General features: G+C 45.9%; 2 protein-coding genes across 2 annotated transcripts; one reads left to right on the top strand and one right to left on the bottom strand.

Moving 5' to 3' along the window:
- The first annotated feature begins 205 nt into the window (after positions 1-205).
- On the top strand, positions 206-1553 carry LOC9631830 (basic leucine zipper 6). The gene is made up of 5 exons (XM_002966902.2): positions 206-283; positions 342-681; positions 784-874; positions 934-1060; positions 1123-1553. Exons 1-5 carry the CDS (start codon positions 214-216, stop codon positions 1434-1436), a joined length of 942 nt encoding a protein of 313 aa, XP_002966948.2. The 5' UTR covers positions 206-213; the 3' UTR covers positions 1437-1553.
- On the bottom strand, positions 1463-4089 carry LOC9635032 (monocopper oxidase-like protein SKU5). The gene is made up of 8 exons (XM_002967255.2): positions 3543-4089; positions 3353-3462; positions 3022-3292; positions 2853-2955; positions 2445-2793; positions 2010-2375; positions 1866-1944; positions 1463-1802 (listed from the first exon to the last, which is right to left on the bottom strand). Exons 1-8 carry the CDS (start codon positions 3675-3677, stop codon positions 1602-1604), a joined length of 1614 nt encoding a protein of 537 aa, XP_002967301.1. The 5' UTR covers positions 3678-4089; the 3' UTR covers positions 1463-1601.
- Positions 4090-11096: the final 7007 nt, after the last annotated feature.

Genomic DNA, 11096 nt, shown 5'->3' on the forward strand with positions numbered 1-11096 from the left:
GGATTTAGCAGATAATTTTGAGAAATATCAAATTTAGGCAGTAAACTAATGGATGTCATCGTGGATGCCATTTTTAGCCAAACGTGCAAGCGTGCTCGCCATCTTCTTGTTACATTTTCTTTCTCTTTTTTTTTCAAGAGATTAAAGAAAAAAAGGCTCTTTTCTACTTAAAACCGCTTTTTTGTTTGTTGTTGATCAATCACTCTCGATCGAATGGAAGAATTTGGATGGCCTCTTGGATTTGGATTGCCCAATTTCGGGAGCAACAAAATCCACTCAACTGGTAGGCACTTGCAAGTGATTTGGGTCTTAATTCGCTCTCCATAATTCATGAAACACAGGCTGGTTGATGAACGAGTATTCCAACAGCAGTGCTACGACTTCCTCAATCAAACACAGGAGATCTGTGAGTGACACTGCTTTTATCGATAACGCCAGCCCTCCTCCAGCAATTGCACAAACAGATGAGAGAGATGAGAAAGAGGAGCAGCTTGTCAAGAATCCAGAACAGCTCTCAGATGTTCTTCTTGAGGGTTCTATGAACAAAATTGATATCTCCCCGAAGAATACATCGCCAACAATCTCCGATGGCCAGGATGGTGATTGTGTTGTTGTCGCCAATCAAGTTCTAGACGATGATATATCTCTCGATCCCAGCTTGGATCCGAAAAGAGCTAGAAGGTATGCTTTCCTCTCCCTCTCTCGCTCTCTCTCTGTTTCATAGGCTTTGTTTTCTCTCTTTTGTGAAGATCTTATGTTTCATAACTTTGTGAACAAATATAGGATCATTGCAAACAGGCAATCTGCTCAGAGGTCACGGATAAGAAAGCTACAATACATAGCAGAATTGGAGAAGAACGTAAGTTCCTTACAGGTAAGATTGCCAATCAATTTATACAACACCCCTTGACCATCTATTTTCGTTTGAAAAAGATGGAAGTGTCAACACTCACACCTCAGGTCTCATTTTTGGACCACCAAAGAGTTCTTTTGAACGTCGACAACGGTGTCATGAAGCAGAGGATAGCTGCATTGGCGCAAAATGTGCGTCTCAAGGACGGTATGTTTACAAGAAAACACTTGTTTTTTTTTCGATAATCTCTACGATTGATCTTTTGGCAGCTCACAACGAAGCTCTTCGAAAAGAGGCCGAGAGTTTGAGGCAACTATACCAGCAGCAACAGCAACAATTTGAGATCCAGTACCACCAGTTCGATGGATTCATTGGCAGCAATCCGCAAGATCACGGCAGCGGTAGCAGCAGCAACAGTGGAGTTCTCATCACCCACAAGAACACCAGCGCTCTCTTGAGTGGATCCGGAGGAGCGACTGAAAAGCTCGACGATGCTTGTTACAGCCACACTACCATGCCCGACTTTGGAGGCGCGACGACTAGAGCAACCTGTGCGCCTCTCTCACTCTCTCTAAAGTTCTAGCCACCCAAAAGAACGACTATTTCCCCTCGAGGAATCCATGGTCCCTCTTGAATTATTCAGTTGTAACTCACAGAGCGATAGATTCATGTTTCCGATATAAAAGAATGAAAAAAAAAATCTCTTTTCTTCACCTCCAGAAGAAATCGAGAGCGTCGTTGGTTGTTTCTAGTTTAGACCCACGGCTTTGCCGCAGCGAAGAACGTTGCTGGGAATTGGCGTCTCCGTGCTCCTAGCCTCCTCCGGGTTGTAAACTCGCATGTAGAGATCCTGGCCCAAGTATTGCCGCGCGGGGTTTTGCGAGCGAATCTCCCACATTCCGACGTTGTCCAGGGACATGAAGATTGCAGTCCAGGACATTGGATAGACCTGCAAAGTTTTCCTGATTTGAGCACGAAGAAACGAACCTCTGAAGGATCCAAGCACACGTACCTGGGTCGTGGATCGAGCAACAGCATCGTAGAGATTGTAAGTTAGCCTGCTGGTATCGTTCCAAGCTCCGGGTCCGAATCTGGATGAAACATACCAAGTAAAAACACATTTTTTCTTCATGCTTTTCGTCATCTAAGTACGTACCCGACCACGAAAAACTGGTAGCCGTCAATATGCCACGACTGGATCACCTCCTCATTGTTCTGAAAGATGATCTCGATGAAGCTGTGGTAGTCCACGTTGAGAACCGAGGTTCCCAGGAACGGGGTGCTGAAGTAGGGGGAATCCGGGATGGAGTTGAGAGAGAAAACGCCTGGAATCTTGTAGTAATCGGCGAGCTTGAGAGGCGTGTCCGGATTAAAGTAGGAGATGTCGTTCACCGCAAACCGCTGCTTGCCGTTGATCATGGGAGCAGTGTTGAAGAGCTTGATAGTTCTTGACACGTTGATCACTCCATAGTGGAAGGAGCCTTGAGGATTTGGCCTGGCAGCTCCTGCTGTCAAGTTCCATCTGGAAAAGAGTCACAAGAACTTAGAACGACCCTCGAGAACAGAAGAAAAGAGCTCTTTTTTTTCCTACCTGATGGACCAAGCTTGATTGAACGAGAAACCAACATCGCCTGGATCGGGCCCCGGGGGGAGTGTTCCACCGAGAGTTGACGGAGAATTGCTGTAGTGGAGGGTTGCCAGTCCGGTTAAAACTGGAACTCCAAAGCGACTGCTCGCGACAATGTGGAAGTCTCCCGGTGCTTGATCGGTGGTGATGATCACCGAGTAAGACTGGCCGACGTGAACGTCCAGCGAGTCGTAGAAGTTCTGGACGGTGTAGGAGCCCTCGGTCTCCACCAGGAGCATCCGGTGGCCTTCGATTCTAAAGTTGAGCGTTGTGGAGATTCCAACGTTTGATATCCTCAATCGGTAAGTGTTTGCTGCAAGAAAAAATCGATTTTTCTTCTCACATCGCTATCACCAACTTAGTTCTACATACCTGGCTCTACGACAAAGTATGATCCGTAGGGACCCCTGCCATTGATAAGCACACCGTCCGGAGCACCGATCATGAATCCAGCATCTAAAGTTCCTCGCAAAGCCTGCGAGAAAAACGAAGAGCAACTCAAGTTAAAGAAGAGAGAAGCAAGAAACAACGAGAGACTTACAGTGTGGTTTTGCTTGTACCAATCTCCAATGAGCATTGTGATGTCTCCGGCTGGTGGAGCAAATGGAACCGCAATGACTGCCCTGTTGTAAATCCGGATTCCACCATAGCCTCCAGCAGCTCGTTGCATGAGCAGCGAAGGATAGTAGAAGCCACTCCCAATCTGGTCTTTCACTTGAAACTTGTAAGTCCAGTTTGCTCCCGGTGGGATTGGACAATTTGTTCCAAGCACACCGTCTTGCCATGAACTTCTCCTCATCCACACCGCATTCCTGGAAGAAAAACACTTGAATGAAACCATGTCCAAACATCCCTTTGAGAAAATCTCTTACCAGGTGAAAAGAAGAGGCTCGTCCAGGCTGTTGAAAACATTGATCTCGAGGTTGTTGTTGGTGGTCACGGCGATCTCAGGCCCTGGAAGCTGGTTGTTGATAGCAATCACCTACAAAACCAAAAGAATAAAAAAGAAAGAAGAAAAAACCATGAGAAACTTGGCCACATAGCTAAAGCTTGAGCTCTTACTCTTTGAGGAGCTCCCAGAGGCGCCAGATCCACAAACGAGACATTCCACTCAAAGTAGAGGTATGGGTCTTCGCCCCTGGCGCAGCTCGCGAGGACAAGCAGCACGAGAACCGCCAATGCAGGTCGGAGCTCCATGCTCCTAGGCTGCCGAATCGGTGTCCAAGCCAGCACGAGATGGAAAGCGAAGTAAAACTCCCTCTTTTCCTGCTGTGTTTCAAGCAGAAAAAGGAGCAAGGAGCGGGCTTAGCGAGAGGCCATCGCTGGAGCTGAGAAACCAATGCTATAGACGAATAAACTTCCGGATCATGGAAGAAGAAAACTTTGGCTGCTCCGCTACAAATCTAGCAAGCCCATCTGGATCACCAGCGAGAAAGGATCGAGACAACCCACACCCGGCCGAGAGACGCAAGGAACAAAACACTCTTTCGTAGACAAGGCGTGAGAAGTGGGTTTATAAATGGAAGAGAAGAGCTAAAGAGAAGATTCGAAGTAGTGAAAGGAAAAAACGAAGAAGACCAAAGTATGAGTGTTCTTGCCTGGTAATGGAGGAAACGCGGATGACTCTGGTTTCAAGGTGGTGATTTTTCTCCACTTTTTCATTCTTTTTCTCTTGTTTTTTCGAATTTTTTTTTCTCTGTTGCTGCTGGCTCGCTGGCAGCCAGCCGTGTCCGATTTATAACTACGGCTGACCGCCCCCTGGAACACGGTTTGAATGTATGCGTATACGTAGATAGTGGTGACTGTCCGTCTTTCTCCTTGGATGCTCCCTCGTTTTCTCTTTCCTCGTTGTGATTGATGCCACCAAGTTTTGCCTTTCAAGTCGCGACTGTTCCTCGAGAAGAATTCATTGTTTTTCCTTTTGTTTGCCTGTGATTTGTATATCTTCCGGATCGCACTAAGTTCTTACTTCTTAGCTACTTGATCCCGGATGATTGGAAGTTGACTTAGCAAAGAAAAGGATAAATCTCTGCTTGCTTGTGTCGGCGAGTTTTTAGTGATTTCTCCCCGGAGAGGAAACGCGGAGCGAGAATTTTCCAGGAGCGTCGACGTCTGTTTCTGCCAGTGAGAGATCGGTTCTAAAAACACCTCGTGCGCGCATGTGAAAAGGCCGGATTTTGAGCCATGCACAGAACACAAGTTCCAAGTTCTTCCTCATATCCCACTCTTTGTAGTCGAAAGAAAGAGAGAGTCAGAACCAGAAGAACACCAACCACGAACCTTACAAAGCGTGAATTTAAGGGTGGCTTTGATGCGCTGCCACATGAGAGATCCAAGTTGTCGAGGAAAACGAACGAGATCCAGCTTGCTCTCCAGCATACGAACGACCTTCCACTGGAAACGGCGCAGGCTTTTTTTTTTCCCCTCTTTTTATTCGATCCTAGCAGTGGTGACTGTCGCTGCAGTCAAACACCGACGTGAGAAACATGTGAGCGCCCACAAAATCGCGTTTTTTCCTATCCGAAAGAATGACCAACCTCTAAATTTTGTCATTGTTGCTGCTCGAACGCTTCGTGATCTGTGAAAGTTATCAGTGTCTGTGAGACATGATCTTTGTAGTTTCTATCTGGAGAACCTGTATCACTTTTCGCTGAGATGTGATTGTCTGTTGTTTGTTTGTCTGAGTGTGGATTTTGCTGCTTCTTCCTCTGGACGTGAACGATCGCTGGCGCCCAGCTCATTTTCATCTCTTGCCGTTGGACAAGTTCCCAGGAGCCACCAGAAAACCGCTTTGTAACGGAAATCACAACCGAGCCATTTCGCAGTGTCTGAGTAGCTCTTTGCTGGTGGAGAAAGTTAGGAGAGAATAATTCTCCTTTCCTTCTCCTCCTAAAGCAAAACATAAACATACCTCAAGCTGCTCGAATAATGGATCATCAAAACATGTTGCGTTCGCAAAAACAATGTCGGCGTCTGACCAGTCTTCCTGAAAATGGAAATGCCATTAATCCGCTTGAGAAAAAAACAATAAACATGAAACAGCACCTGGAGAAAGTCTCCTCGAACAAAACTGATGTCTTGATCGCGTCTGGAAGGATGCAAATAAGGGAGAACCTGCAAAACAGTCTCAAGTGAAGTATAAGTGTCCATACAAACTTTTTTTTTTTTCTTCTTGAACCTCCAGTTTGTACAGCAGAAGCAGCTCCTGATTCATCTCGTGCATGCCTGACGAAACGAAACAACACATAAGAACTTTTGCATACAGCGAAAAAGCAGACAGACTTGGGATGATCTCGAGTCCACAAGATTTCACGCAGTCCGGCCGCAACATTGGAGCTAGAAACACAGGACGGCCAGCACCACATCCCAAGTCGTAGAACGCGAAGCCTTTCCTGGAGGAGTCCCCCATAGCCAGAGGCACACACAGCTCCAGCATCCTTGCAAAAGCTATAAAGCTTACCTGAGAGCGTCGAAGCAAAAAAGAAACAACACACCACTGTGGCGGAAGAACACAAAAAAGGAAGAAAAAACTGACTTCTCCATAGATGAGACACTTGGAAGTTTTAGGACTGTGCTGCTGTATCTCCATTGCTTTCCTACTCTCTACCTGGAAGATGATGATCCATCGCGTAGAACAAAACTAAGAGGAGACAGTGCGTACCCGCCAAACCGGCGCTGGATGATCCCGGTACAAGCTTTCAATCAGCTCAAACGCATCTTTCCTGCTCAGCTGCTCTTTGGCAACGCTGCTGCCACAAGAAATGCTGCTGCTGCTGGCCGCTTTGGTGGGATCATCAGCGACACAAGTTTGGACATTTGCAGCGCAGCAAAGACGCGAGTGGATCGAAAGCCGGCGGCAGCAAGCGCGAATCTCCCCCTCACCCATTGCCCTAGCCACCAAGTTGCCAAGAATTAAAAGCTGGTATCGTTCAAGAGTGTCAAACTATGAGAATAAATTGAAAAAGGAAGATTACAAGCTTCATTCAACAAGTTTTTCAGCTGGACTGCGTTTCAGATGAACTTATCCCTGACCTGGAAAAGTTTTGCAAGAGTTAACCAGATGCGCGCATGAATACAGTTGTTCCAAGGTATTCAAAATTGAATTGTTCTCATTGGCAAAGTGTGAGGCGTGCACAATATACAAATACATGATAGAGGACCTTTATTCAAGAGCTTGATACGTTGTGTAGAAGCAACATTCCTGGGACGCAACAGGTTTTCAGGCAGTAAAAAATGCATTGACCTGCATGGATGGAGCAACTGCCCGTTCCGACCATCGGTTCTCTTGGTCACTTTCCATTCCCATGACCACAACCTGCAAATTTTATCAATAGTGTATTTCCCAGATAACATACTCACTTACGTGGCGCTGCAAGATGAACGTGAGTCATCTTAATACTGTCAGATTTGCTGTTCTTGGAAAGTTGTTCTTGAATCAAAATCACCTGCCAGTCAAGGGATGTGTCAACTAAAAAGAAGAAGTGATCATACCTTCTCTGTTCCTTTCATAACAAAATACCATGCATGGAGAGTGCATTTGTGGAGACCCTGTGGTGCATTTTCTTTGAATGAGCAGCAAATCAAGATTTCCCTCAGGAATGGACTTTAAACTGTGTGGTTCCCATCTATAAATCTGAGATCCTATGGTCCCAGAAAATTACCCGACCATTATAGTGAACTCTATCTTCTCCAAGTTATTTATAACTATTCTAGAGCATCACCTTGTCTCTTGGAGTGAGACCAACTCCAAATGAATTGAACCGAACACCCTAAATAATGCATGTATCAAATGTTGAATTTCTCTCTCTTTAACTTGATGTAAATAACACTTCATTTCAAACACCCTAAATAATGCATGTACCAGATGTCAAATTCCCTCTCTCTCTCTCTCTCTAGAGAGAGAGTTATATTGGATATTCTTTTACTTAAGCAAACTTCTAATGTGATATCTAGAATATATTTAAATATAATAGAATATTCTACTATCCAATAGTTGTTATTCATTTAGATTAATTTCTTATTTATAATTTATAAACATGTTGTGAGTGCATGGAATATGGAAAGGGAATATAGAAATGTGCATATCAATTAGCCCAAAAACCCTAACTTATATACAGGAGCGAGTGGTCCGGATTGAAACCAATCCAACGACTACCAAAATCTCACTACGCTAATATTAGTATACAGCATCGTAGCCGTACACTTGGCCCTCACATCATCCCCTCCTCTCGGAATAATGGAAGGCCGTCAGGGTTCTCTTGTAGATGGGCCGGGATCTGGAGGAACGATAGGAGGAGGCATCGGCGGATCTGTAGACGGTATTAACTGCTCCTGATCCCTTTGTATGAAGCGTTTTAACCGCTACACATGCATAATCTCCGGAGGATCAGCCTGCTGAACGTCATGCCGAACCTCATAAACTTGTGGTCCAACTTGCCGTAACACCCGATACAGTCCTTTCCACTGCGCAAGGAGCCCCTTAGATAAACCATGTACCGTAAGATGGGGAAAACGGATTAACACCAAATCATCCACTTTGTACTCCGCAGGTGGACGATGATGGGAATTGTAGCGCCGTTGTTGTCCCACTTGTACACGGCCTAAGTGTTCAGCAGACTCTGCTCGGACAAGTGGAAGAAAGCTTGTCAAATATTGATCCCATGACCTAGCATCAGGAGCTCGTGGCAATCGTGAAGGTAAACCCAGCTCTGTTGGTAATATTGGATCATGATCATATAGAAGTTTATATGGTGAAGCACCAACAGAACTCTGCACCCCTGTGACATAGGCATACTGAAGAGATGGCAAATAACCATCCCAATCCGAATGTTGAAAGTTCACATACTTCGCAATCATCCCTTTGAATGTCTGAACGAGCCGTTCCACCAGACCGTCTGATTGTGGATGATAAGCACTCGTAAAAGTGTGGCGTATCCCCAACCGAGATGTCAAAACATGAAATACCTCAGCCATAAATGCAAGACCATTATCTGAAAGAATCCACTCTGGACAAGAATGCTGGAACACCACTCGATTGAGGAGGAAGTATCCATCAGCAGTTGCAGAGGCACTAGCAAGAGCACCAACTTCCACCCAACGAGTCAAGTAGTCAGAAGCAATAATAACATACTCATTGCCAGCAGTCGATCGTGGAAAAGGTCCCATAAGATCAAACGCCACTAACTCAAACGGACGGGAAACTGTAATTGACTCCAACCGTCCTTCCGCAGCACAAGGGGGAGTATTACGAGCTTGGCACCAAACGCAGCTACGCACATACCAGATAATATCACGTCGCATCTCTGGCCAATAGAAAGACCTGTGCAGCTTCTCGGTGACACGACGGTGTCCCATATGCCCACCTAGAATAGGAGAATCATGGTAGGCATGGAGAAACCGCGGAATAAACACCGAAGGCACCACCAGCCGTAAATGATCATTAGGATCCGTCCCCATAAAATAAAGAAGGCCATCTTTAAGGCGATATTGAGAATGTAAATGCCGGAAAGGCAAGTCATCAGTAAGTGATGCAGGATTCTCAAACCCATCTCGAAGCCTTCAAATCCACGGCTCAATCTTTTGAGCCTCGCGAACCTCATCAAGAGAAGGTAGATCTTGCTCTGCGCCCTGTGGACACTGAACGTCAAGGACAGCAACCACTGACGGCATAGAATCCTCATCTAGAAAATCCACAGATGCTGGAACAACAGGTTCGTTAGAAACATGAGAAGTGAGTGGAGAAGGAAGAAGAGCTCGAGAAAGGGCATCAGTATCAGCCATAGAACTCCTTGGGCGATGAACAACATCGAAATCATATATCTGAAGCTTCAAAGCCCATCGAGCCGTACGACCAACCAGGTTCTTCCGTTTCAATAATGAAGTAACAGCAGCATGGTCACCTTCAAGTAACGTCCGAGAACCATGTAGATATGCATGAAGTTTCTCGAAACCCCAGACTGCTGCTAAACACTCCTTCTCCGTCGTGGAGTAGTTCATCTCCGCTGGTTGTAATGTACGGCTTATGTATGCAATGGGATGGCGCTGACCAGGCACACTCGAGCTCTCTTGCATCAACACACCTCCAAGACCAATGTCAGAAGCATCCACGCGCAAAATAAAAAATCGAGTGTAGTCAGGATATGCCAAAACCAGAGGAGTTGTCAATAGCTCTTTGAGATCCACGAATGCCCGCTCACAATCCGGAGACCAGATGAAAGATGACGTTGATGACTTCAGCAACGCTCGCAATGGTGTAGTGCGATCGGAAAGATGATTCACAAAACGACCAAGATACTGCACCTTACCCAAAAAGCGCTGCACATCATTCACACACTTTGGAGTAGGGAACTTTAGAACAGCCACAAGTTTGTCAGGATCAACTTGCAAACCCTCACGAGAAATACGGTACCCAAGATAAGTTGTGTCCTTGGACCCAAACACACACTTTGACCGCTTCATCTTTAAACCAACATCGCGTAGCCAATCCAACACTTTACAAACATCACGAACGTGCTCCTCCCACGTCCCCTCCGAGTGGATCAAGACATCATCAATGAAGTCAGCCGTCACCTCCGGCATATCGCAAAGAACCTCGTCCATCATCCGTTGAAAAGTTGCTGGAGCATTGTTCAAACCAAACGGCATCACCAAGAACTCGTACAAACCAAATGGTGTACGAAAAGCAGTCTTAGGAATATCGTCTTCGGCCATCGGTACTTGCCAATACCCAGAAGCAAGATCTAGCTTGGTGAACCAATGACTTCGCCCTAGACGATCTAAGAGATCAGCAGTGTGAGGAAGAGGGTACACATCCGGGATCGTCACTTCATTTAACGGACGATAGTCGATGCAAAAACGAATACTCCCATCAGGCTTCGTCACAAGATGAGGTTCACATGCCCAAGGACTCCGCGACTTCCGAATAACACCCTTCTCCAACATCTCCTTGACGTTTGCACGTAAAATCTTGATCTCCTTGGGTGACCGATGACGAACAAGAACCTTGATTGAACGAGCATCCCCGGTTGGAATGGGATGACGTGTGGCAATCTTGGCCCCAGACGATAGGTCAAATTCAAAGAGATCAGAATACTCCTTCATGAGCTGGTCAACAGTTGCAACACAAAGATCATCGGAGGGATCGGAAAAGGGAAGAGCAGAACAAGATGGAAACACAAGAGGAAATAGTGGGGGAACAAAAGTAATGGAAGTAGAGGTAGAAGTAGAGGGACGAAAAGGTACGGAAGTGAAAGGAATGGATGAAACATAAGGAAGTATGAGACAAGAAGGAGAAGCCTCAAAGTCACACTTGGCATGATTGCGTTGCAACCAATCCATACCAAGAATGAAGTCAAAAGCTTGACTCAGCACCACCCGCAACGACTGCAACTCAAGCTCGAGATCGCCCACATGCACAACCAGGTCTGCCTCATCTCGTGCACATGCATGTGTATGGCCGTTGCCATAAAGAATGAAAACTGGATCCGCCGCATGACGCAAGTGTAGACGACAACGTGTGGCAACAGGTCGAGCAATAGAAGATAAACTCGAACCTGTATCAACTAACACGGAGAGAAGAATAGAAGACCTCTTGTTATAAAAATGAGCTTGGAAAGT

This window comes from Selaginella moellendorffii, unplaced genomic scaffold, assembly GCF_000143415.4.
Source record: "Selaginella moellendorffii unplaced genomic scaffold, v1.0 SELMOscaffold_8, whole genome shotgun sequence".
NCBI classification, from domain to species: Eukaryota; Viridiplantae; Streptophyta; class Lycopodiopsida; order Selaginellales; family Selaginellaceae; genus Selaginella; species Selaginella moellendorffii.